Source organism: Petromyzon marinus, chromosome 21 (genome assembly GCF_048934315.1).
Source record: "Petromyzon marinus isolate PM22_M1 ecotype Great Lakes invasive population chromosome 21, UKy_Petmar_22M1.pri1.0, whole genome shotgun sequence".
Lineage (NCBI taxonomy): Eukaryota > Metazoa > Chordata > Hyperoartia > Petromyzontiformes > Petromyzontidae > Petromyzon > Petromyzon marinus.
Window position 1 is genome coordinate 8760613 of NC_133687.1, and position 27653 is coordinate 8788265.

General features: G+C 45.7%; 2 protein-coding genes across 6 annotated transcripts in view; both read right to left on the reverse strand.

Annotated features, from left to right (window-relative positions):
* Window positions 1-12894, reverse strand: part of LOC116944422 (C-Jun-amino-terminal kinase-interacting protein 1-like) — a 40379-nt gene extending 27485 nt beyond the window's left edge. For both annotated transcript variants that reach the window (XR_004403097.2, XM_032958017.2), the window contains exons 1-3: window positions 12427-12894; window positions 1244-1349; window positions 115-507 (exon numbers count right to left, since the gene is read on the reverse strand). Coding sequence is in view for 1 of the 2 variants with exons in the window: in XM_032958017.2 (XP_032813908.2) it covers window positions 115-507; window positions 1244-1349; window positions 12427-12494 (567 nt within the window). In the remaining variant the exon portion in view is untranslated. The remainder of the gene's footprint in view (window positions 1-114; window positions 508-1243; window positions 1350-12426) is intronic.
* Window positions 12895-15858: 2964 nt separating this feature from the next.
* The window catches only part of LOC116944438 (CUGBP Elav-like family member 2), a 56786-nt gene continuing 44991 nt past the window's right edge, over window positions 15859-27653 (reverse strand). For all 4 annotated transcript variants that reach the window (XM_032958053.2, XM_032958052.2, XM_032958049.2 and 1 more), the window contains one exon: window positions 15859-22321. The gene's annotated coding sequence lies outside the window, so the exon portion shown is untranslated. The remainder of the gene's footprint in view (window positions 22322-27653) is intronic.

The following is a 27653-nucleotide window of genomic DNA, read 5'->3' on the forward strand; positions in this document are numbered from 1 at the left end:
CATTTACTTCGTCGTTTCGACGCCGCTGAGGAAGCGCGCGGTGCGTGTTCACCCGCTGCGGCTCGTTGGCGGTGGCCGACGCGGCCGCGCCGTCGTGCCGCCCGCGGGCGCTACCTGCGTGACGCGGGGCGGCGAGGTGGCGTGGCGCGGGAAAAGGTCGAGCGAGGTGGGCCGCCGGAGCGTGCGCGCCGGGGGCGGCCGTGCCCCCTCGCCGCCCGGGCCCCAGGGCAGCTCGCCCGCCCTGGCCGCCTTGGCCGCCTTGGCCGCCGTCGCCGCCTTGGCCGCCGGCGCCGTCGCCGCGTCCCGTCGAGCGTCTCTACCGGAGCCTCCGGCGGGCGCCGGAGGCGACGCCGTTCGGCCGTCGCCGCCGTCGCCGCCGTCGCCGCCGTCGCCGCCGTCTGCCGGCGCCGTCCCCGACGTGACGGTGGCCGACGCGACGTCGTCGATCATGTCCAGCTGCAGCATCTCGGCGTGGATGGAGCTGCCCGCCGTGCCGACGTCCGCCACCTGTGCACCACCCACCGCCCCCCCCCCCCCCCCCCGGGACACAAAGACTACTTAAAACTAAAACTCTAACACTCCTTGTGTTTCATTCCACCGAAGTAGGGGCCCACTTGAGCTCGGCAGTTCTTTATCAGAAGCGACCTGGCCATCACAAATGACAGCTCAACAAAGTGAACACTTGTACCGATCGGCGGGGCGATTTGTTCGTCTGTTGGGCGGCGGAGGGTTCTTAACGACAAAAATTTAATCAAGTCATTACTCTGCCTATCCGTGAACATCAATTATGAGTCGAGGGGATATACTTTGGGGTGTTTTTATTCCAAATGGGTAACGAACCTGAAATGCGTCTGCCCAGGCGGATATTAAAAAAAAAACGATGCGTTTTACAAGAATAATTGGAAGATCACAGTATTGTCTAAGAAACCTCCACCGACATAAGACGTACAGACATCGGTTCAAAATTGCGAATGGAATGTATACCCGAGAGCATATCATGCATTTCCTCAATACCGTGTCTGTAATGCTTAATTTCAACAGGTGGTAATTCGAAATAACCTAAAACACTCGCGAAAAGATTGTTGTTGTTGTTGTTGTTTTAACAATCATTCTCTGAAGGCGTGAACTGCATTTCTTGACTCTGACAACAGATTTCATTTATAATTTACGCTCACCCGCAAGCGCGCACGCGACCGAAGGAAGGGAGCAGGGTCAGCGCCCTCCGTGCATCAAGTGGGCGTACCGCGTGATAGCAGTTGCCACGGTAGTGCGTTCCCATCCCACAGTCCTTTGCGATCTCGGAAAGGTCATCGTCCTCAAACTCATCCAGGCTGAGTTCGTGAGCCAGCCTGCGGCGCGCACACAGCACACAAAACGCGGCGGCGACGTTCCACACGAAAACACATCGCGGCACGCACGCACGCACGCAGTGCAAACACCAAGATCACCCCGTGTAGCCTCAACAGACTTTTTGGGGGGCAAGTGAAGGCCTGCACGGCGCGCGAGGAGGTGTGTGGCCAGCCACCACGCCCGGCCACGTTTGTCTCCCTAATGGCGGTCTGCGCACTGAACCAGCTTTCGCATTTGAGACAAAGCCGACCTAGGGGAGGCCCATAAGCGGTTCAGATGATCTTCGCAGCTGTTGGTGGCAGGCTGCGGGCAGCAATGGAACTCGGGTTGCCGGTTCGCAGCACAGCCCGGGAACTGCTACGCCCGCCGCTCCAGCGCAGACACAGACACGCACACGATGGGGATTAAAGTGACACCAAGCCATGAGCGATCGCATGCAACCCTCTCTTTATCGCATCGGAAAATGCCCTCGAGTCTCATCAAAGACACGCCCGTTGGTAACAAATGCTACTTGAATGCTTGGTGCCGTAGGCAAGAGCCTGCCGTGAATAGTCGCGCTTGGGGCAAGTCACTGTCACAAGGGCACGAGGCGGTTGTAAGGGCGCTGCTGTGGAAAGGGAGATGTTGTCTCCTTCGCCTGGTATGTAGGAGGTCGTGGGTTCGATCCCAGACCCTGACGACGCACGTTGTATATTTGGAGTTAGCGTGATCTCTCTCTCTCTCTCCCGTGGTGGTCGCGTAGATTTTTCTCCGGGTTACACCAGTTTCGCCCTCCACATTGAGAATCAACACGCGCTTAAGATGATTTGACTGCTACTATCAATTCCCACACATTATGATGATTATATAAGCCACTTGGATGCGCTATCTACATATATATAAAAGTCAAAAATTGTCTGTGGCTTTGTGTGTGTTTGCACGCTTGTGAACGCTTTCCCTCTCCAACGGTGGGGTTTACGTAAAATAAAAATAGCAAGGTACCACACCGTAAGCCCCGCTGTGAGCAAGCGCTATTCCTTTTTCACATCCGTCAACTTTAAATTAATTTAATTAGCGATTTAGTGCGTTTTTTGTGCGATTCGTTATTTATTTATTGATGACGCGTGCACGACCATACCAACTCGCGCGCCTTTGGTGGGGGGGACGGCCCATGCCAAGTCGCGCGCCTTCGGTGGGAGTGAGGGGGACATTTTCTTTCACGTTAGAAATGCTATAAAAATACACTAAACGCTAAAGTTAATTCTTCACAGTGTGATGTCCCCCCCACCCCAATGCGTGCAGTTATAACTACTATACAGTCGCTAGATGCTACCACTATAGGCCGTAGATATTACTGCAGAGCGGCCGGGGAGATCGTGGCTGGGGGGGGGGGAGGGGGTCAGGGGTAGCAGCCCAGCCCCAGCCTGCCAAGGTGCCACCTCGGCCGGCTGGACAATCTAGGCGAGGCCGGAGGCTCTGCACGGGACTAGGCCTCACCACGCCACTCTGTCAGGTGAGTACTTTGTGCTATAGAGTCGATAGATACTGCTATAGAGTCAGCATGTTACACTGTAGTGATAGCAGGTACCACCACAGTCGGTATGCACTGCTGTAATCATAGCAGGCACCACCACAGACAGTACGCACTGCTGTTAGATTTTTAAGAGTAGTTTTTAAATGTTTTTTGGCCCATGCAACGCCGGGTATATAACCTAGTTTTGAAATAAAATTGTTTAAAAAATGTGTGCCGTCTTGGCAGATTGCTGATTAACAGATCGGGCGTTTGGTGATGAGGTTCAGGGACAGTTTAAAATGCCCAGGGGGGTTGTTTTAATCAAGAGGCTTTAAAAAGCAAAAGACAATGCTCTTGGAAAACACCGGCCCAGAATGCCCGTAGGTTGATGCATACAAATGTTATTCCAGTGATGCAACGGACACCTCACCTGTAAATGATAACAAATTGCCAGCACACTCGATCTAGGGTCTCCACATTTTCCACCGCAAACCAAACCCGTGCATATTTCTCAAACCCAGATCAAATCCGGACACTTTGGCAATTGGCAGCTGTGGTCGGGGTGGCAGGAATTGATTAGGATCGAGGTCTGCGACCGGCGTTGTGTTCAACTTTATCACAGGAAACCGGATGGTTTCAACGACGGACAAAGGTCGCCGGTCGGGGTCAAACCCCCGGACAGGCGGAAACTCTGAACTCGACCGCCCCATCGGCTTCCAGTGGATCCCCAGATTACCTCCCCACGATCAAGATCCGCGGTCGGCTCGGATCGGCCAACCCCCCCTACCCCCCACTCTCGACTGCCCTCCCAGTGCCCTCCTCTTGAGCAACCATGGCCTCCTGTTGATGCCTCCAGTCAACCTCCTCTCCTGTTGATGACTCCAGTCAACCTCCTCTCCTGTTGAAGTCTCCAGTCAACCTCCTCCTCCTGTTAAAGTCGCCAGTCAACCTCCTCCTCCTGTTAAAGCCTCCAGTCAACCTCCTCTGCTGTTGAAGCCTCCAGTCAACCTCCTCTCCTGTTGATGCCTCCAGTCAACCTCCTCTCTCGTTGATGCCTCCAGTCAACCTCCTCTCCTGTTGAAGCCTCCAGTCAACCTCCTTTCCTGTTGAAGTCTCCAGTCAACCTCCTCTCCTGTTGAAGCCTCCAGTCAACCTCCTCTGCTGTTGAAGCCTCCAGGTCAACCTCCTCTCAATCGGAGGTCTCTCCTCCTCTTCAAGATCCTTCCTTGCCCCTATATCTGTAATTCAGCCCCCCCCCTCCCAGCCTCTCCACCATACAGCCATCCACACAGCGGAGACAATTTCCGCTCTTCAGGTCCAGGTTGAAGTATCTTCTCGTCTCCTCTGCCCCTGACTGATGACAGACGCCCCCCCCCCCCATGAAGTGTCTGAATCAGTGCCGTTGCCCCACGCGCATCTCAACTCCCCTCTCTGACCCGCGGGCCCCCCACTTGCAGAACAATCAGCGACAAAATCCCGACTCCCTTCTGAGGTACCTCAACACGCACAGCACCACAATGATCATGCGCCACTTCAGTGCAGAAACACGAGTCCCGAGAAAATTAAGCAGACGATATGCCTGTCCCTCCACGTGAAAAAAAAAATCACAATTGTTTTTTTTACTTTTTTACATCCCATCAACCATCCAGGGCCTTGTGGGCGAGTGCTTAATTCCAGCAGCGTTGGTCGAGCAGCACAGCTTCGTTCTTGAACCGTATGTGTGCACGGTGAACTTCTTGCCGGCACCGTACGTAGCCAACCGTGCTCATCGGAGGAGCGAGAGGGACGGACGTGCTGTCCAAGCAACTGGATCCAGTCAACCTCCTCCTCCTCGCTGTTTGCCGAGCTGTCCTCCGGTGGGGTCACATTCAGCCGCTTCATACCTCGACAATCGCATTACGATGTACGGCGCGCAGCGACGCATTATTAATACGCGCGTTCACCGTTTTTCGACAATGTCATACATGGCGCACGTTATACAACCAGGATGCAAACGGGCAAACCGGACCCAATTTCCATTATCGGGTTTGAAACCTTTCCAAGCCATCTCATCCCATCCCCCCCCACCCACCTCCCTGCATTATTAACGATGCCCCATAAAGCGGGAAGCCAATGTGACCGATCGATGCGCTGCTGCTTATTTTACCAGCGGCTCGCTTCCCCCCATGGCGTCTCAATTTCTCCTCCGACCATTGCTTCCCTTCGTGAGAAGACCCAGCAGCAGCAGCAGCGGCGGCGGCGGCAGCAGCAGCAGCAGGCACGCCGGTCTAGAACGTAAACTCATTACTCGGCAGCAACGCTGCTGCTGCGCCTGCTAATACTGCTGCTACTGCTCGTGTTGCTGTTGCTGGTGCTGCTGCGACTACTGCTGCTACTGCTCGTGTTGCTGTTGCTGCTGCTGCTACTGCTCGTGTTGCTGTTGCGACTGCTGGCGCTACTGCTGGTGCTGTTACTGCTGCTACTGCTGGTGCTGATACTGCTGCTACTGCTCGTGTTGCTGTTGCGACTGCTGACGCTACTGCTGGTGCTGTTACTGCTGCTACTGCTGGTGCTGATACTGCTGCTACTGCTCGTGTTACTGTTGCTACTGCTGGTGCTGATATTGGTGCTGCTACTGTTGGTGCTGCTGCTACTGCTGCTGATGCTGCTATTGCTGGTGCTGCTAGTGATGATGCTATTGCTGGTGCTGCTGCTGATGCTGCTATTGCTGGTGCTGCTAGTGATGATGCTACTGCTGTTGCTACTGCTGCTGGTGCTGCTGCTGCTGAATTGGCAGTGGCGCACAAGCACAATCAAGCAACAAAACTCGGCACACAATCGGAGACGTGTCCGACGTATCACATCGTATCACGCGATACATCACAATGTTGTGATACATCGGATATCGCAGTCGCATGCACAGTACCATTATTATCTCGCATGGGTTAACAACCCACAACCATTAGGACGTTATTATTATTATCTGCACAGTCTAACATGGCCGAATGAAAGTTTAAACAATGAATATTAATGAGTTTGTAAATTCTCGGTTCCAACTTGCTGCAGGTGGCATTGCAGGAATGCAAAGGAGTCAGAATCTAAATATTGATTTATACTGGAGGAATCCGATGAGCTTTAAAGCTCTTTTTCACACATGTCCAGCAGAATGCAAACTAGTCGGAATATCAAATGTGAGCATCAGTAAAACCAGTCAATACGTTGCAATGAATGTTTCACTTTGATGGCTTTTACCGGCATTGCAAGCTGTGAAATAAAAAAAAAATTACCTCCTGACCTGGCATCACAGTCACTGGCACCACCAGCCAGAGGATTAACTGTGTCACTTTTAAATCAGTGGATTATCTGTGTTACTGTGCAATCAGTGGATTATCTGTGTTACTGTGCAATCACTGGATTATCTGTGTTACTGTGCAATCAGTGGATTAACTGTGTCACTGTGCAATCAGTGGATTTACTGCGTCACTGTGAAATCAGCTGTGTCACTGTGAAATTAGTGGATTGACTGTGTCACTGTGAAATCAGTGGATTGACTGTGTCACTGTGAAATCAGTGGATTTACTGTGTCACTGTAAAATCAGTGGATTGACTGTGCCACTGTGAAATTAGTGGATTGACTGTGTCACTGTGAAATCAGTGGATTTACTGTGACACTGTGAAATCAGTGGATTGACTGTCACTCTGCAATCAGTGGATTGACTGTGTCACTGTGAAATCAGTGGATTAACTGTGTCACTGTCAAATCAGTGGATTTACTGTGACACTGTGAAATCAGTGGATTGACTGTGTCACTGTGAAATCAGTGGATTAACAGTGTCACTGTGAAATCAGTGGATTAACTGTGTCACTGTGACATCAGTGGATTTACTGTGTCACTGTGAAATCAGTGTATTGACTGTGTCACTGTGCAATCAGTAGATTAACTGTGTCACTGTGAAATCAGTGGCTTGACTGTGTCACTGTGAAATCATCGGATTAACTGCGTCACTGTGCAATCAGTGGATTTACTGTGTCACTGTGAAATCAGTAGATTAACTGTGTCACTGTGAAATCAGCGGGTTAACTGTGTCACTGTGAAATCAGCGGATCAACTGTGTCACTGCAAAATCAGTGGATTTACTGTGTCACTGTGAAATCAGTAGATTAACTGTGTCACTGTGAAATCAGTGGATTAACGGTGTCACTGTGAAATCAGTGGATTAACAGTGTCACTGTGAAATCAGTGGATTAACTGTGTCACTGTCAAATCAGTGGATTTACTGTGACACTGTGAAATCAGTGTATTGACTGTGTCACTGTGCAATCAGTAGATTAACTGTGTCACTGTGAAATCAGTGGCTTGACTGTGTCACTGTGAAATCATCGGATTAACTGCGTCACTGTGCAATCAGTGGATTTACTGTGTCACTGTGAAATCAGTAGATTAACTGTGTCACTGTGAAATCAGCGGGTTAACTGTGTCACTGTGAAATCAGCGGATCAACTGTGTCACTGCAAAATCAGTGGATTTACTGTGTCACTGTGAAATCAGTAGATTAACTGTGTCACTGTGAAATCAGTGGATTAACGGTGTCACTGTGAAATCAGTGGATTAACTGTGTCACTGTGAAATCAGTGGATTAACTGTCACTGTGACATCACTGGATTTACTGTGTCACTGTGAAATCAGTGTATTGACTGTGCCACTGTGAAATCACGGTTTTCTGTGACTGTTTTTGGGCAGAATGCATGATGTCACAACACAGATGGTGAGTGCAGTAGAACCCCTCTTAACGACCACCACTGTTAACGACGAATCGCTTAACGACGGGCCTCCATAGAACCCAGTGTATAGTGTAGTGTATAGCGTAGTGGAAAGTAGTATATAGTGTAGTGTATAGTAGTGTATAAGAGTGTATAGCAGTGTATAGTGTAGTGTATAGTGTAGTGTACAGTAGTGTAGTGTATAATAGTGTATTGTGTAGTGTATATTAGTGTAGTGTATAGTGTGGTGTATAGTAGTGTAGTGTATAGTAGAGTAGTGTATAGTAGTGTAGTGTATAGATGTGTAGTGTATAGTAGCGTAGTTATAGTAGTGTAGTGTATTAGTAGTATAGTGTAGTGTATAGTAGTGAAGTGCCTCCGTAGAGCCCAATGTGTTCGCTTACCGACCATTCCACGGTTAACGACGGGCTGTTATAGGTACAGTACATGTTAATTAATACATTGATTAACCAGGTTTATTTTAATAGTGTGTGTTTATAACGTTGTTAGTATCTTTATGTGTTAATATCCATTGCTTAAATATGATAAAGTACGATGTTTTCGTGCGAAAATGTTTTAACTTCCGATGTTATCAGAACGAATTAAGCTTTTAACGTGTATTTCCCATACTCTCTTAACGAGCAAATCACTGAACGACCGGCCTCGTGGAACCAATTAACGTCGTTAAGAGGGGTTCCTCCGCACACTTTACGACGTTGTTTCACGAATATGATTATTGAATGTGACAGCTGATGAGCGAAAAATGCTCATATTCTTTGCATCACCTTATTAACGTACAGCATCCTCTCATCTCGCCCTCTGTAATAACAACCTGGCAAGATATCCAGGACACAGTACGAGTTAGGGTTGCCAAACCGAGACACATTTCTCAGTCTTCCCGGTTGCATGTGTCGTGACATCGCGGACGCCACAGTGGTGTGGGTGTGGTAGCGGCCCTAGAGGGGCTCGGTCAGCGCTGATTGAGACCGCTGGATGGCACCTCGCTTGGCGTGCAGTGCCAGCCCCTGCAGGACAGGGTGTGGGAGTGCCGGCCGTGGGAAAGGGGTTACTGAAGGCCAAGGCACTCTGGTGGACCCGAGAGGACACGTGACCGGTTAAGTCTGCGAAGGGGCCCCGAGTGGGGGCTAGGGGTGGTCACGTGGTCGGGGACGAGATCCTGCTCGAGGATTCTGGAAGGTGGTCGTGGCCAAGGGCGGAGCCGGCCACGCCGCAGAGAATACAAGCCGGGTCCCCCAGAGGGACCGGCGTTGTTGTTGTTCATCCTGAAAAAAAGCCTTCCTCTACGTTCTACGTGCTCCGAGTCTCCAACACGTGGACCTGGACCCGAGCTGTGGCCCGGTCCGTAGTAGCCAGATACGTTGTAATTAGCGTAGTTAGCCTGCTGGTCACCACCTGGCTAACTACACCAGTTACGTTGTAATTAGTGTAGTTAGCCTGGTGGTCACCACCTGGCTAACTACACCAGTTATGTTGTAACTAGTGTAGTTAGCCTGGTGGTCACCACCTGGTTAACTACACTAGTTACGTAGTGACTAGTGTATAGTTAGCCTGGTGGTCACCACCTGGCTAACTACACCAGTTATGTTGTAACTAGTGTAGTTAGCCTGCTGGTCACCACCTGGTTAACTACACTAGTTACGTAGTGACTAGTGTAGCTAGCCTGGTGGTCACCACCTGGTTAACTACACTAGTTACGTAGTGACTAGTGTAGTTAGCCTGGTGGTCACCACCATAAGTTGTTATTCTGTTAAGGGGAAGTTGCCCCGTGTGTTGGTGTTAAACAAATGTGTTGCCTCCAAGAGTACGTCTGCGACTCAGTTGAACTCACTACACATGGAAGATGTTGTCGTATACAGTAATGTACAAAGACAAATGTTACCCGTATAGCCTGTAACAGACTGTTGGGGCAAGTACTGTTAGCGAGCACCTATAAAGGCCGGCACGGCACACGAGGGGGTGGGCTGGCTAGCACCACGACCGACCGCCTTTGTCTCCCCAGTGGCGATGTTTACACCGCACCGCACCAGGTGCACACACACACGTGCGTGCCTGGTGATGCACACATTTGGTGGGAGTTAAGGGTTGGTGATCCATGTCACGATTACTGAAATTCCCAAACCCCTATTGGGCTGCGAGGTGACCCAGGGGGCTTTGCAGCACCGTGAGCCATCTCGCGTGGACTTTTGTCCGCCATTCATTCTCCCGCGCGGATGGAAGGAAAGCGTCCAATTAAAAAAATGCAATGTTGGCAACAACAAAAAAAAGAACCCCAGAAATGCAGGGGGAGGGGGGGGAGGACCCCTCGATCCTCCAGAGTCGAGAGGAGCCTTGGGGCACCCGGCGAGGATTCCTGAAGACACAAGATCGCGTGCCCACCTCCTCGGGTGAGGGGCTCGGTGATCCGGGAGAGCTTCGGAGTCGAGCCCGCTGCTCCTCCGGATCGAGAGGAGCCGGTTGAGGTGCCTCGGGCACCCCGGTAAGGATGCCCCCTCCATCCCGGTAGACTCCCCCTAGAACTCTACTGGGCAGCAGCAGCAGCAGCAACGTCCCGCTGGGCGAAGACCCCGGGGCTATGTTGCTCGACTCGCCTGCGAGCTCCTGGGAATTCCCCAGGAAGAGCTACAGTCTTGTATATAGTAGTGTAGTGTATAGTGTAGTAGTGTATAGTGTAGTAGTCTAGTGTAGTAGTGTATATTGTAGTAGTCTAGTGTAGTAGTGTATAGTAGTCTAGTAGTGTATAGTAGTCTATAGTGTAGTAGTGTATAGTGTATAGTAGTGTATAGTGTATTGTAGTGTATAGTAGTCTATAGTGTAGTGTATAGTGTAGTAGTGTATAGTAGTGTATAGTGTAGTCTATAGTGTAGTAGTGTATAGTGTAGTAGTGTATAGTAGTCTATAGTGTAGTAATGTATAGTAGTGTATAGTGTAGTAGTGTATAGTGTAGTGTATAGTGTAGTAGTGTATAGTGTAGTAGTGTATAGTATAGTAGTGTATAGTGTATAGTAGTGTATAGTGTATTGTAGTGTATAGTAGTCTATAGTGTAGTATATAGTGTAGTAGTGTATAGTAGTGTATTGTAGTGTATAGCAGTGTATAGTGTAGTAGTCTATAGTGTAGTAGTGTATAGTGTAGTAGTGTATAGTAGTCTATAGTGTAGTAATGTATAGTAGTGTATAGTGTAGTAGTGTATAGTGTAGTAGTGTATAGTGTAGTAGTGTATAGTGTAGTAGTGTAGTAGTGTATAGTGTAGTAGTGTATAGTGTAGTAGTGTATAGTGTAGTAGTGTATAGTGTAGTAGTGTATAAAGTGTGGTGTATAGTGTAGTAGTGTATAGTGTAGTCGTGTATAGTGTAGTCGTGTATAGTGTAGTAGTATATAGTGTAGTAGTGTATAGTGTAGTAGTGTATAGTGTAGTAGTGTATAGTGTATAGCAGTGCTGGAGTCTCTCGCCAGGGAGGTGTGGACCGCCACGACTCAACACGCTGCTGCCGACGCGACCCTCACCAGGACAAGCGGACTGCGAAACGGACGAACGACTAACACGACTATTTCTCCGCCTCCTCTGGATTAAAAAGATGCTGCGGAAAATACAACGCACGCCGAAATGGCTGTCCGTGTCATTAAGGTTATACAAATCTGGTCACGCACAACTAACGGATTACAGGCTGCAACACCACTTAATCAAACAAAAATGGTAGATGGAGTGCGTCTTATAATCCGGATAATACGGTGGGGCTAGGAGATGTTAACTACCTCGCCTGGTATGCAGGAGGTTGTGTGCTCGATCCCGACCCTGACGCCTGTATATTTGGAGTTTGCGTGGTCTCTATCATCATCATCACGGTGGATAGGAGATGTTAACTACCTCGCCTGGTATGCAGGAGGTCCTGGGCTCGATCCTGACCCCAACGCCTGCTGCTGTATATTTGGAGATCGCGTGTCTCTCTCCCCGTGGTGGCGTGGATTTTTCTCCGGGTCCCCCGGTTTTCCCCTCCACATTTCGAATGAACGTGCGTTTCGAGGACTGTATTAGGTGGCTGCTATAGATTTCCACAAAAGCCACTTCGTTGCACCATCAATTGTGACCAGGTCGCTCTGTTAAAAGAACAACTATACAGCTCAGCGGACCTCACCCGGTAAAATAAAATTATACATCAAAACGTATTATTCTGTAGGCGACCCCTGTTTAATAATAAAGGCACGTGCTTACCCCCCCACCCCCACCGACTCCTTCCATCATCCATCCCAACTCGCCATCCCTCCCCAACCCCAATCCCTCCCCTCCGCGCGCATGCGCTATAGCGCATCTCGCCCTCGTCCCAAGCGCAATGAAATGTCTCTCTGGTCTATCGTTAATCCTAAACGTGAACGGGGCTTCCGTTTTTTTTTGTGTACGACTGCTTATTTCATGGGTAGTATGATTGTCCAATGAAACGACAGTCCCCGGGAACGATGTGATCGGCGCACACACACACACAGAGACGTACAGCCACATCAATCAATGCCCGGCGTTCACCAATTAAGTAGCCTCTTCAATGGCTTCCCTGCAATCCCATTCCCCTAGCCAGGGACAAGCTTCCAATGTGGCTGGGAGATTTTTTTAAATATTATCAACAAATAACAGTATCGTCGGTCAAATCCCACGACGCTTAATTGGGAGCCCTTGTGTCCGTTGTTAAAATATTATCCAGCCACGTGAAACTGTGGGCAAACGCGCGACATGATTTGCCGAGTGTGGGGCGTGGGGGGATATATAGGAAATCGCACCGATGTTTTGTAACGTGTGTCGACAACATCCGTTGTTGTTGTTGAGATGCACGTACCTGTGTTTTGCTGGCGAGGAATGATGATTCAACGCCACCAAAGGCGAGCTCATCTCTGTCAATTCCATCCCGAGATAATTTAATTCTAACCACAATGGAAGACAGAGGCGGGTGGAGAGGGGGGGGAGGGAGAGAAAAATCCGATCTTATTCTGCTTGTACACGTCCCCGACTATAGCCTTCTTCCTCGATGCAGCTGCGATTCTTGCATCACGTCCTCGCCGTCGTTGTTCGCAGTCATAATCATTATTTCACGGTACGGATATGCACATAAATAAACACGTACGTTATTTGCTCTCTATAAATATTATTCAACTAGAGCCACCGTGAGGGGGGCGGCGTGGCGGGGGGGGGGGCCTTCTAAACCACTCGGAACGAAAATCGCCTGCGCCGCCTGTCATCACACTGCGCGCCTCGATATTGCAACCACGCCCGTTATCACCCCGCACGCACTGACGCAACGACGCACACGACGCGCGTGCGTGCACGTGCGTCGTGTGCGCACGCGCGCGCGTGCGTGGCGTGCGCACGCGCGCGCGCGCGTCATTGCGCGTGCAAAGTTGGTTCGGCGGTTGGGGTGGTGGGATGAGTGGGGTGGTGGGATGAGTGGGGTGAGTGGGATGAGTGGGGTGGTGGGATGAGTGGGGTGGGTGGGGTGAGTGGGGTGGTGGGATGAGTGGGATGAGTGGGGTTGTGGGATGAGTGGGGTGGTGGGATGAGTGGGGTGGTGGGATGAGTGGGGTGGTGGGATGAGTGGGGTGAGTGAGGTGGTGGGATGAGTGGGGTGGTGGGATGAGTGGGATGAGTGGGGTTGTGGGATGAGTGGGGTGGTGGGATGAGTGGGGTGGTGGGATGAGTGGGGTGGTGGGATGAGTGGGGTGAGTGAGGTGGTGGGATGAGTGGGGTGGTGGGATGAGTGGGATGGTGGGGTGGTGGGATGAGTGGGGTGGTGGGATGAGTGGGGTGGGTGGGGTGAGTGGGGTGGTGGGATGAGTGGGATGAGTGGGGTTGTGGGATGAGTGGGGTGGTGGGATGAGTGGGGTGGTGGGATGAGTGGGGTGAGTGAGGTGGTGGGATGAGTGGGGTGGTGGGATGAGTGGGATGGTGGGGTGGTGGGATGAGTGGGGTGGTGGGATGAGTGGGGTGAGTGAGGTGGTGGGATGAGTGGGGTGGTGGGATGAGTGGGGTGAGTGGGGTGGTGGGATGAGTGGGGTGGTGGGATGAGTGGGGTGGTGGGATGAGTGGGGTGAGTGGGGTGCAAACAGCCACGCCAGTAATCCCATGCGGTGCCTCGACCTGATGAGCAGCTGCTGGTTTTTGGTTTCTTCCTAGGGGGTGGTGCTAGCACGGCTTTAAAAAAGCCCTCTGGCGGTCAAGTGGCCGAACCGGGAGGGCGTTCGCCGCTTGCTGTAAGACGTTCACGGCTCGAATCCAGCGGCCACCCCTATTATTACCGCGAGTGTAATAAAGGCTGTTACGCGACGTTACAGATGCTCTGTGGCGAGTGCAAGCCATTGTGTGCCGCGTGCAAGCCATTGTGTGCCGCGGCTGCTATACATTTGCACGGGATGAAGAACCACTTCGTTGAGCGATCATGCGAGTCAGGTCGCTTCTGAAAATAAAAAGCTCTATAGCTCAGTGGGCCTTATTTGGTTTAAAAAAAAAAACTTCGTTTTAGAATATTCATTTATATTTATTTATAGTTAGTTATTTTTAAGATACTATTTGGTGTTTAACTTTCTGAAGCCATACCTCTACTGAACATAAGTGAAAAAGAGCTTCGCATTTAATTGGATTTCTCCAGGATACAAAAAACTCAATATCAGCCAAATTTGAATATTACCCGCACTCGATTGGGATGACACACGGCAATATTAGCAGCAGTAGCAACATCCCAATATGGAATTTCGCCGAGATCATAGATACAGGGACTCTACTTACGAACGAGTTAGATTCCAGAGGTCTGTTCGTAAGACGATTTGTTCTCAAGTCCAACTTTACTCCTGTCGATTCCAAACATGCTGTACGCCATGCACACCAAACACGGGGAATGCCTTCAATAGTTGTATAATATCCTGTAGATGCCACTAGTTCTTCACGTTCTGTAGATGTAGATGACACCACCGTCATCTATTTATTGCGCGACGGTTGAACTTGCGACTCTCGGTCCGAACACGGAACTGGACATACGGACATGTTTGTTCGTATCTCTGAATGATCGTAAGTAGAAGAGTCCCTGTACTCTTATTGTAAAACTCGGCGAATACGTCGACGGAAATAGAACGGGCTACGTTTCGGGCAAAGAGCATTCAGAACAAATAATTTCCCAATGCTCGACACACAGGGCAACTAATATTATTTACATTCGAAGGCGGTGTAACGGGCGAACGTGTCGAGTTGAAGCCAGATGAATCACGGTTCTCAGAGGTTGCCACCAACATTGCTATTACACCCGAGCCAACCCAAAACCAACCCCCCTTATGCCAAATATGGGGAACGTCATTCGCATCTCAGAAATAAAAGGTTACGTTCCGTCCGTAACTGACCTTAAGAAAATGTATTTAATAGGTGATGTTTTGGGCAATCTCTTCTTCATAGCACAAACTATGAGAAATTATTATTCGCCTGCAACATTTAATTTTTCTTACTGTAGATGTGCGTATAAAGTTACTCCAGTGTTAGAATTCCGTATCAAGTGGTATGGGTTTCATATTTCTCAGGGCTACGATTCGTTCAGTCCTTTCAGACGCTTCCATGCTCCCACTGTTGATTTTGCCTTAATTAACGTCGTAGTTTTCGGATTTGTTCACATTCTATTTACCGATGGTTGTACGAAAGTTCCGATCTTCGGTTTGCCATTTTTTTAATCTCTCCTTTAGTGCAGCAATTAGTAACTGGCCTGAGACCATCACATTCACTGCAGTTGAAAATCACTTTAATCACTACGGTATAAATGTTTGTGCACAAACGCGCGATTCTTGCACCATTGTCGGGTTCGTTGCGCGCTGCACTACGAACCTAGCGTCCCCAGTTATATTGCCGTCCACGGCCAACACCAGTGACGAGTGTGTGAATCGGTCCTGAGCCTCCACTAAGTCGACTCAAGACTCAAATGAGTCGCTAGTGCGGTGAGTAAACATTGCCACTGGGGGAGACGAAAGCGACCGGGAGTGGTCCTGGCCACCCTCGTGTTACCGTTCCGGCCTTTATTAGGAGCCACTCGCGAACAGCACTTGCCTCAGTCTGTTTAGGCTAAACGGGGAACATATTTGTATTTGTGCACACACGTACATAACCATACATTTTTTTCAGGTGATTTGCATTATCGCGTGGTCAAAAAATCGAATTACGGGTGTTTTTGCGCACGCACACTGTTTTGAGAAAAGCCATCAAAGCCACAGAGACACAAACAAGACAACCGCACAGACAGAAGGACAAGCTAGCAAACTACACAAGTTTGACGTTTATTTCTTTAAAGTTTTTTTCCTTCTTCCAAATAACAAATCGTACACACAAAACCGACGTTATTTAAGTGAAAGGAAAGGTCTGGGGGAATGGGATGAAGGTTGGTGGTTGGAATATAACAATCAACAAAGCACAATGCAGGAAAAAAAAACGCATTTTCATGTATACAGTAGATTTCTTAGTACCTTGCTACTCAATGCTTGGAACCTGTTTTGCATAACATGTAAAGTCTTGCTTCTTTTAATATAGATGAGGTTTAATTTCAGTGGTCAGGGCAGGAGCTTAATTACATCGTAGTAATTTTAAAAGCCAATGCTTTGTTACTTATGGACAAAAATTTATGATCAGGTATAAATAGGGGTATACTTTTTTCCTTGGGTATAGACGTCACAGCAATGTTTAATTCTTAAGCAATGGTAATTCGATACATTATGACCTGTTAAGACATGCATCGCTTTCAGTTCAAAATAAGGACAGAAATTTCGGTCTTCCAAACATTAAATACTAATCCTTAAATTAAAAACACATCGATAACAGAACAAAAGATCTGCACACCAACCCTGTGGCTATTAACTGTAATCTGAAATGCCTGACGTACTAAACCATTAGACAGATCACGTGGATCTTGTTGGCACCAACGCAAAAAAAAGGAATACGACACGCAAGCGATTATAATGTACTCAAATCCTAAGCATGTCTGAGCTCAACAGCTTACACTCGTAAATCAAAGTACGCGTCTTGAAATTTTCAGGGGAACATCTTGCGTTTGGCTTCGAGAGGAGAGCCACATGTTTGCGATCTCTGAGAGTAGTAGGCCCAAAAAGCGCACAGGAGAAGTTTGAAGCACTATCAACAGAAACTGAGTATGACAGGCAAAGGGGGAAAAAATGAAATCTATAAATTATTTAATGCCGCACTACATCCTCCTACTTGTCAACGTTTAAGTAGATTTGGTACATCTCTTTAAGGAACATATCCAAATAAAATACGGAATTCTAAAAAAAGTTAAATTGGAAGGTTTACGTGGTGGCGTTATTTGTAGAAAAGTTAGTTTTGATTTTTGCAAATTTGCGTGTCAATGCAAGATAAACTTGTGCAGCAAAAAAACCAAAATGGTACTGGCAATACCGCATTTCTTAGACAAATCCCATTTTAAATATTTTGATTTGTTAAAAAAGCACAAAAAAATAAGGCTTGCAACGTACGTACCCGCATCGATGTATACAAATTCCTTCATCGGCATTTTTACTCGCATCCAAAAAACGTTCACTTGCAATCCCCCCCCCGCCCTCTGTACTTTACCCGATGGCGACTAAATTGTGGGTGGTGGTTGGGCTATTGAAAATGTAAGTTAATTAAAAAAAACACCTTTGAAGTCTTAACAGGAAGAACGTAATGAAATAGTACAACACATTTGAAGCCAGCATTCCATTGGTGCAATTCTGATATTGGTGCAATGCTAATATTGATGCTATAAAACTAGAATACCCCACCCCCAATACAAGCAGTCCTGGGGCATCCCCCCCCTCTCCACAAACCAGCACTGTCCAAGCCTTGTAAAGTATGGTCAAACGATCGCCATAACATAGCAATAATGGATTTCAAATATCTATACATTATTAAATGGATCCGTGGTTACATAATGCACTACACGCCATGCTAAAATGCATTCTCTTTCGTCAGCTGTTTAAAGGAATAATATACCCTTTAGTGTTGTGAAAATGGTGGTTTCTTTTCAAGAACACTTTCGGGCTTACATCCCCAGGACCGTCATTGGCCAATGTACAAAGATACTCCCGTGCACAAGTGGATGGGGCTTCACTCCTTCAAGTGAACTTGTAAGAACAGCAGGGCTAGAAATTATTGGGAGGCGATGTCCCTCTAATCGACTAGTTTCCCCTCGCTTTACGCAGGTTCCGGTTTGTGCGATTTCGCGCTGCATGCATGTGGCCAACCTATTTTCACCGTAAAATTCGCGGTTCAAGTGGTTGGAATTCACTCACCGGCCAGACGTGCGACAGCAACTGTTTGCGTACTGCATTGCCTGCTACTCGGGCAGGCAAACTGTCCCCTGTTGCGTTTTCATTTTGCCCTTTTTATTTTGGAACGCATCTACTGCATAAAGCGAGGGAAAACCTGTACTTAATTAAGTCAAATTAATGAGTTTGCAAAATACAAAGTTCTTAACCAGTCATCCTAAACACAAATAACGTCTCCAATTGCTAATTGTCCAGTCTCGCTACAGCTCATGTTCACCTTTCATCATAGTCCATCATACATTTAGAAGAATATTTCCCTTAATTGTCATGGCCCACAATAGGTCACCCGCTTGAAAAAGAAAAAAAACAGCTTACCTGGAGCTATAGTAATCGATGCAAACTTAAAATGTAAGGTTGCATTTTAATGGGCGCTCAATGTTGAATTAATTTTGACCTGATCATCATGGTAAAACAGTGTGGGGGGAGAGGGGGAACCCGATCTTGGCCAACTGGGAGGTCCAGTGATTTTCAACATTTGTACTGGATATACGGCATGGATGAGAAATTATTTTACTGTCATTGTCCCATACAGGAATTTAGCGTGCAAAAAAATAGCACCTGTGACTTTAAGCCTCGAGTTAAAGATCCTGGGAAACCAATGCAGAGGACGTGGCATTGTGCACCGGTCTAGCTCGTCCACGAGTGTAAAGCCCTTCCCCAAAGATATGTGGGAACGGTTTTCTTGACTGTGCATCTTAAAACCCGCACGAAACCTGAATGACTTTAACACGCAGTAGGTCATCCGCGACCAATAATATCCACGAGGGTTTTTTTTAGGTTAGATCGCGTAAATAAATGCGTCGATAAACCCACTACCACCCAACATAACCAATTAGTAAGTTTCGTGACGTAAACAAAACGTGACAATTCGTTGGAGTGTAAAGTCACAGTAAAGTACTCTAATTGTAAATGTTGTGGGTTTACTCTCCAACAGACCGGTGTGCTGTACTTGTAACGAATTGGCATGTTTTTTTTTTACTATGACAAACCTTACTAATTGGCTGTGTCGGGTGGTGGTGGGTTTAATGACGCATTCATATTTACGCGATCTAACCCAAAAAAGCTGTACCCAAATGACTGCCCGAGACTTTTAGCGGGGGCGACTGGAGTACGATTGCCATCTCACGGCAAGAGCAAATCGTATCAATTCTAAAACCCTCGTACTACCAGTACTAGCATTTACACGACCAAAGGACGTTAACTACAATAACAGGTCAAGTAAATCGTGTGGACTGTGGCCTTAAGAATAGGAAGACCAGAGTAGAGGGCCCTACGAGACAGACACACTATCCAAAAACACAGCTCACTAAAAACTTTTTTTTACGAGGAAGCATGTTAGTAAACGTTATGAAAAAGTTGCCGCTGCGGTGAACTTGCACAGTAACATTAAGGCCAGTCTCTAAAATATATTTCCCTTCTCAGTGACTTTTATTGTGAATGGTGAACTTTGCTTTTTCCACCAATGCCAAAACGGTCCCTGAAAATATTAAGTTTAACGTGACAGCGTTTGAGATCCACCCCCTTCAAACCCTGCATTATACATCGCATAGGATGGACACAAAACGAAGAGGTAAAAAATAAAGAAAATATTAAACATTTCAGAAAAAAAACTCAGTGCGTCGACTAAAACAATTAGATCCATAACATCAACGTTAATGTCACTGTGAATGAGATGCCAAAACACGTCTAACCCACAGGCTGTTGCCTGGCTCACTGTGTTTTGTAAAGCATTGCTCAATAAACATATTTAATCTTAAAGTATCACGCAAGGCAAAAATGTTAACAAACTTCTGATCCTCATTCCTATCATCAAGAGTCCTTGGCGTGGTTTTGGGACTCAGATGCTCTGTGGCAAAAGTAAAAAAAAAACTATAGAAAATTACAATGAAAACAAGTCAATTGGCCCACATTTCAAAACATTACAAAAATAATCATGAGGAACCAATAAAAAAACATAAAACTCTACAGGTGAAGCAAACAAAAGACTTGGGTTAGGGAATGACTTACCAATGCAGCGTATTTAGCATAAGAAAAATTCAATGCCTCCAAAAGCGCAACTGCTTCGCATCAACGTTAACATTTAAAGCTGCAGTTCCTTCAGTCTATAAACCATCATTTTTCACAGGATATCAAGACAATCAAAACAGTGATGGCCAGAAAATACGTGCGTATAAAAAGTGTTTTCAGGATTCTCAAAACAGAAGGCCCCAATTCAGTCACTAATAACTTCCAAAGAATAGCAGTCAACCGGTCTTCTTAACCATGAAACTCAATTTAATTTAACTTGCGTCTACTCAAGTTTAAGTGGAAACATTGGACTTCTCCAAATTAGGGTAGTCAATACTGCCAAGGTGGTATTAGGAGCCTGTATTTTACGCAACTGAATTGTAACCATGTGTTAAAGTCACCAGACCACAAGGTAACACACACACACACTGGAGGCCAGCCGTCAGTACGTGGTTCCCAAAGACAACGTTTGCAATGAGCATAGGCCAAATTCGGTCCAAGCGCACGAACTTTCTACGTGTTACCAAACTGATCGAAAGCCCGGCAGGTGATGCCACGAGAAATGTTGAAATTATTTTCTTGCTTCGGTACAAACTGTTTTCACAAACGCACCGCAAAAAAAAAATGTATGACTGTAAAAAAAAGTCAAACGCTAATCAACCCAGAAATAGGGGGAACTTGGCCCTTTTCACGCAAGGTCTTTGGGACAAAAAAAAAACGTTGGCAAAGTGATTGACGAAACGAAAGCTCTTTTGAAAGTGTCAAATTTTCCATTGCAATGCCTGCTTTCACTCAACATGTAATTAAAACGGTGTCCAGCGACAGCTTTACAGTCACCGTGCAAAAATATATATTTACGCGAGTCAGGGGAAAACTGACGTGCAACCACGAGAAATGAATCCAAGCTCACGAACTATAACATGGGGGAGCACAAACATGACTGAACCAATGTCGCTTTTTTTGTTTGTTCCATTCGTATATTATACTCGGCCATTGCATCAGCAAAATAAACACTCGATTCTCCCATCAAATAAACCTGACAAGGTAACTTGGTCGGTATGCACCAACAGAGACAACTTTCAGGCGGCAGCGACTTACGGTGTCCGAATGAAGAGTAAATAGCAAAAAAAAATATGAAGGTATGTTTACTCTAACCTTAATATGTTGGTTTCTAATTGTATCTTTCAGGTTAAAAAAATATATGATGCGTTTAAGTGGGCCATTTATGATTTAAAAAAAAAAATTTGGCTGTCAAACACGTGCAGAAAACACGTTTGGAGGGATTTCTTCTGCACGCGTTCCCACACGTGTTGGTCGTGCGCAAAGGTCAAGTTACGTTATTTTGCAGAGCACGAATGCACAACACAAATGAAAACTAGCCACCCAATTGAAAGCATCGTCATTTAACGTAGAGATTCCACTGGCATGGTATGTACTAAATTGACTAGTAGAGGCCGCAGAGGTCACGGCACATTAAACAAGCACAGGAGAGAGCAACATTTATTGAGGAAAACAAATCGTGACAAAATACAGTAGACTCTCGATGAACTGCACTTCAGTCGAGCCGAGTTCATTTTATTCTGCAAGACACTCAAAAAAGGAAACGTCACTTCTCCTCAGCCCTTTACTTTGTGCAGCCCTTGCCCAGAATACCCATCCCTCCTCCTCCCTGTCTGCTCCAAGAAAATCTTGATTTCACTTAATCAATTAACCATAAAAATGTGTTTATCCACACAAACCGTCCCTATTAGGTGCAATTAATGGAGAGTCTTTTCTTCTACAACCCATATATTTTGCCTTTGTACAATGTTGTATTTTATACATAATGCGAGTCACGGTGCCAAGTGTAAAAAACGTTGCGAATTGGTAGTCATGTATTTGGGGGGGGACAAACTTGCACATCTAGTTACAGGTGGTTTCATGATAAAAAATAATTAAAACTTCCATGCATGTAACTCATAATAAAGACCAGGTTTATGGGTCCACCTTTTTGTGAATAATTGGGCTCAAATGGAACAAATAGCAAACAAACAAAAAAACCAAGTGGCAGAGCACACAGACAATCCTGGCAGGTACTGTTGGTACAGCAAATACAGTTGCCACTTTATGCAGAATGCAAGCATGGGCATCTTTAAACATTTGCATTGGCACAAGTGATTGCCAGCGAGTATTCCAAGGCAGTCACAATGAAGTCCATGTTGTATGTGTAACGAAATTAAACGATATATATAAAAAAAACACCTTAAAATACGTAACCAAAGCACGATGGAACGGAGATCAGAGGTGAGCGGACAGGGACGGGACGATGACTGATTGGCTGGTGGACGTCACACGGTCACACCGACACGATTGTTAACGGCACAACCGACATCTAGAAGAAAAAAACTGCACAGGAAAAGAGAAAAAACAGGGGGTGGGGGGGGGAATTTGTTACGTGGAAACAAAAGCAACGACAAAACAAGAAATTAAAACACTCAACGGGTGCGACCTGACAGTGAGCCGTTGCAGGAGTTGACTAGCGACAATGAAAAAAAAACACACAAAAAACGTAATCTTTTGGACTGCTGACAACCAAGTAGAATCGTTTCACTTTATTAGAACTGCAATGTATAGCGGTTTAAAAAGGCACATTCCACTTTAGTAAGGATATACTTTAAACTTAAGTTTGGAATGTTATCTTTTATTATGAGTGCTCATCTTGTGCGGCTTTGAATTTCATCTAATAGTTTTGTGGTACTCTGTGAGCTTATATTTGGGGGAAGCCCATCTTCGAAACAAAATTCAGGGATAGCTATCTTCAAGCCTAACGACAAAGAAAGTTAACACAGCACTGGTGGCACTTGTCAAATTTTTCAACAAGCACATTTGAAAAAGTTAATTTGGGTTGAATATACGAGGCTCCATCTCAAAGTAATCACCACCGCTACACAACGTGTCCTTCAGGAAGGACACTGCCTCTCCTGTTGCAGCTAGGAACATTAACGAAGCGCACAAAAAAATTGTCAGGGTGATGTTAATAATTCGATATCCTGTAGCCGTATTAAATCCAACTGGGCAGCGCTGAGACGACATTTCTCAGTGCGCCACATATGTCCCTGCAGCAATGTTTATGGGTGCTGAAAATAAATCAAGGTTGTACAAACGATATCCTGCTTTCATGCACCGTGTCATATCGCAAGCGGCACTTTACAACGGCATCCCTGCACAACTTTCAAGTATCCCTTTTTTTAATGTGATCATGAGCATTAATGCAAATACTTTAACATACAAACAATTAGGAACAAAGTTAAAAAAGCACATTGCCATGAAGAAAAACTATTACAAAAAAACAGAGGTAAACAGGGCATCAATGAAATGCAGCCAATTATAAATTGTTAAGATCCAATACCGCATAGTTGAGACATTTCGTGAAATGGTGAATGATTTTTACAAGAGCATGTTTTTTACCTGATATGCACCTCATTAAACAATAATCCATTTATTTAAAAAAAGCAACACAGTAAACCAAACATCCACAGGGAATAAAATATTTGTTGCAGATCTTTGAAGAACATGCTATCTAAATCAGTCATTCCTCTTTTAAACTATCAAATAATCTGGCACAATATCTAAATACAACACAACTGTTACCAACTTAAACTGTTTTATCGTGCAAACAAACATTTCCCACTGTTTAAAGACAAAACTAATACAATACGGGTAAAAATATGTACTTTATGTACACATGTGCATGCCAAGTGTCATTCATGTAATCGCTGGAATGGGAAGCATATATTTAAACAACCAGACAATTCATCACCTTTCATGATTGATCAGTCTGTCCAAACCAACACAATTTAATTCTAACAATGTGCAGCATTTCACAACAGACACGGTTGCAATGCTTAACGTGTGAATTAAAATAATTAAATCACAGCTTTAAACGTGCAAACCTGCTTCATTGTGTTGGTAAATCCAGACCTCAAATGGATTTACCATTTTGTATGTACAAAGCAGCCTTCCACCACCAATTTCCACTCCTCCGTGTCATCACTTATACTTCAACTCAGGCTACGCTTATTTTACAGACACTTTCAAGAACAATGCGATTCCCCATAAACAAAGCTACAGAAGTGTGTAACGAATGCTGTTGTACTGCACTATCAGCTTGCCATGTAGGCTTCTGATACCACCTCTTCTGCACATTTTTGCTATCGAGGAATTACCCTCCCAGCTGAGACTGGTTGGCATTTGACAGTTCAGGATTTTAACGTTTCCCATTCCGATTGACGTACATGTACGACATTCGTTTTTCTTCCGATCCCATTCCAATGACGTACGTGTCTGTTCCGATGACAAATGGAATCGGGAAAAAAATACTTTATCGGACCTGAAGATGTACCGAGGCTCCCAAAAGGCCATGCAGGAGGTCGTGTCGCTACAGTTATCTGCGGTGAGTATGTCTTTAAAAACAACGGCGCTACACCTCTCTAAATAAAATTAACGCTGACCGCTTGCACATCCCGAGATTCATCAGTGAACGGAACACCCACCCTGCAACTTGCAGACGTCTCAGAAAGGGAAAGGGTTCATCGATTCAGATTTGGAGTAGGTAGCGGGCACACTAACACTGCATCACCAAACACCCTACTCGTCCAACATGCCAACTCAAAATCATCCACCATATATTCCCTAAGGGCAGGGCTTAATGCAAACATTGGCACATCCAACACTGTCCCAGTGTGACAACACAGCAGTGTCATTATGGCTGGCCTGGTAAGCCATGCCTACATTTAAATATTTACATAAGCATCTGATTTGAATGCTTGCCCTACGTCTATGCTTTCTATTTATGTTGAACGTCTTTCACACCATATGTAGCCAACCGTGCTGATCAGTGGTGCTGTGAGTGATATTATCATAATCTATCAATTCCCCAGATAAGAAAAATAGGCACAATTTAACATTGAAAGTCATTAACGACGTTCAATTTACAAGCGTTTCCTTAAACAAATGTTTATACTTTTAAGAATGCATCCATTTTCAAATGCCCCGCGTTCACAAATTGATCGCTGCGTTTTAATGATACTCGCTGGAATCATGCAATGGTGTTGCTGTGGCATAAAAAAATCCGGAGGGTACAGTACCAATTTGTTTGTGGCGACACCAACTATAAAGCCTTCCCCAGATGAACCTTGTTATCGCTCGGGGTGCTCCAAATTCTGAGTTCATAAATGGCTCCAGCTGAAACCACGTTCGTTTTTAAACACTTTGACTGCTCACACACATGTCCTTCATTGCAATTTCGAGTTTTCATTATATTTGTTATCTTCTAACACACAACTTAAGCTCGTCTCGCTGCACCTGTCCTGTCGTCTCTCATTTGACTTTCTCTCGGACCAACCTCATGCCACACTAAGAGCATCATATTGTCTGACGACTGCATCTCTCATTCTATTGCACGTAAAAACTTTACTACCTGCCTTCAGTTGTGGCCAGGTACCCTAGCAGGTATTTAATATTTTTTTTCACTTGTGCTGCTTCCGAGTTAACATTATGTGCGCATTGCCGTATGTGTTACAATTGCAAATTCATTTTAATTTGCGATGTATCAAGCTGAAGTACGACTTTTCGTACAAGTCTGCCATCTACTGTTCAATATGTGCGTATAATTTTGATCATTTCATCAACCGCAATGTGAGCGCAGTTTTAAGTGAATTATAAAACGGCATTATTACTTAAATAAAATCGTGGTGCATCCTTTCAGAGGCCGGTATTAATTCTCTGCGATAGCGAAACTGCTGTACGCAAAGTTCTGCAATTGACAATTCTTCATTTCAGCGTACGAAGAGGAGAACTGGAATGTAACGGTTGAAAGAACAAACTATAAAGTGATAAAAGCGTGTTTTAAAACCTATCACCAAAGACTGATATGCATCCAAGACAAACCAAGTAATCCCTATGGAAGTGTCATGTCAGAAAGTTATACAAGCAGGTCTCATGGGTTACCCACATTTGGCCTGCTTTGCTATTTTAAGATGATTCTACAAATGAGGGGTTTCAAACATAATTCGGTCACAAATAACCCACATAGTGCTCAATGCATCCAATCATATCAGATCTGGAATGCGTAGCAGGGTTTGAGCCTGGCTTTGGGTGGGGACTGCCCAGGAAAATGGTGGGGGGGGGAGATCGTAGGCTTGGGCAGAAACGTGGCAAGCATATTGCAAACACAATATTTTAATTCTTATATCTTGTCTACATGAAGGCTCAGTGTTATGTGGGTTTTGCCGGTTACCCTTGGTTTCGTCCTGCATTCCAAACTGATGAATGGTATTGGCAAAACATCCCAATACAGTAGAATCCCGCTTAACGATGGTAATTGGTTCCACGAAACCGGTCATCAAGTGATTTGGTTGTTAAGCGAGTATAGGTCAAAAGTTATCCCTTTTCACCCAAAAAAACGTACTTAAACAATGGTATTCTTATTCTTGGTTCTTTCGGTAAAGTTACGTAGAAGCGAAATAATATAATAAAAATAAAACATAATAAAATAAAATTCTCACGACGTTTCGGCCACAACGCAAGCAGCCGTTCTTCACCCGAGGACGGCTGCTTGCGTTGTGGCCGAAACGCCGTGATAATTTTATTTTATTATGTTTTATTTGTATTATTTTATTATTTCCCTTCCACGTGACTTTACCAAAAGAACCAAGAATATGAATCCCTGCAGTCATGAAAGCTTTAAATCGAAATCTATTGGTATTCTTGGTTCTTTCGGTAAAGTGACACACATATAAAACAGAAATCTAAATTAAAAGCAAAAATCCCACGACTTTTCGATCGCAACACAAGCGGTTCTTCTCCAGGTGGAGATCGCAACACAAGCGGTTCTTCTCCAGGTGGAGATCGCAACACAAGCGGTCTCCACCTGAAGAAGAACCGCTTGTGTTGCGATCGAAACGTCGTGGGATTTTTGCTTTTAATTTAGATTTCTGTTTTATATGTGCGTCACTTTACCGAAAGAACCAAGAATATTAATTCCTGCAGTCACGAAAGTTTTAAGTCTAAATTTAAACAATGGATTTTAATACGTAAAGATACAAACATTACAAACGTGATATTAAAGAAACGTGGTTAATCATTAATATTTACTGTACCTATAACAGCCCGTTGTTAACAGGAGAATGGTCGGTAAGCGAACACGTTGGGCTCTATGGAGGCCCGTCATTAAGCGATTAGTCGTTAACAGGGGTTCTTGAGAGACTGCAAGGCTTTCCTGGATAAAAGGAATTATTGTTCCGGTTTTACGATTACACTTCCGTGACAGAATATGCAGTGTGCATTTAGTACACTGCAATTGCAATCATGGCCCACGGAGATAGTATGTAAACATCTATTTTTCCTTCTCATCGTTTAAAATTTTCCAATTTTATGTTGAGTGTCCATGTGATGATTGCACTTTGAGTGGCAGATGTGCCAAGGCGCCACGTGTAAACAAAAAATCAAATTCAGAGGTGTTTGGGTTAGATCGCGTAAATATGTGTCGTTAAAACCCGCCAATTAGTAAGGGTTGTCACGTAAACACAACATGCCAATTCGTCCCTAGTACAGCACACCGGTGTGTTGGAGAGCCAAGCTACAACATTTACAATCTGAGTACAACGATTCACCAGTAATAACTAGCTTCATGAGGCAAGTGGTGGCGGGTTTTAACGACACATTTATATATTTACGC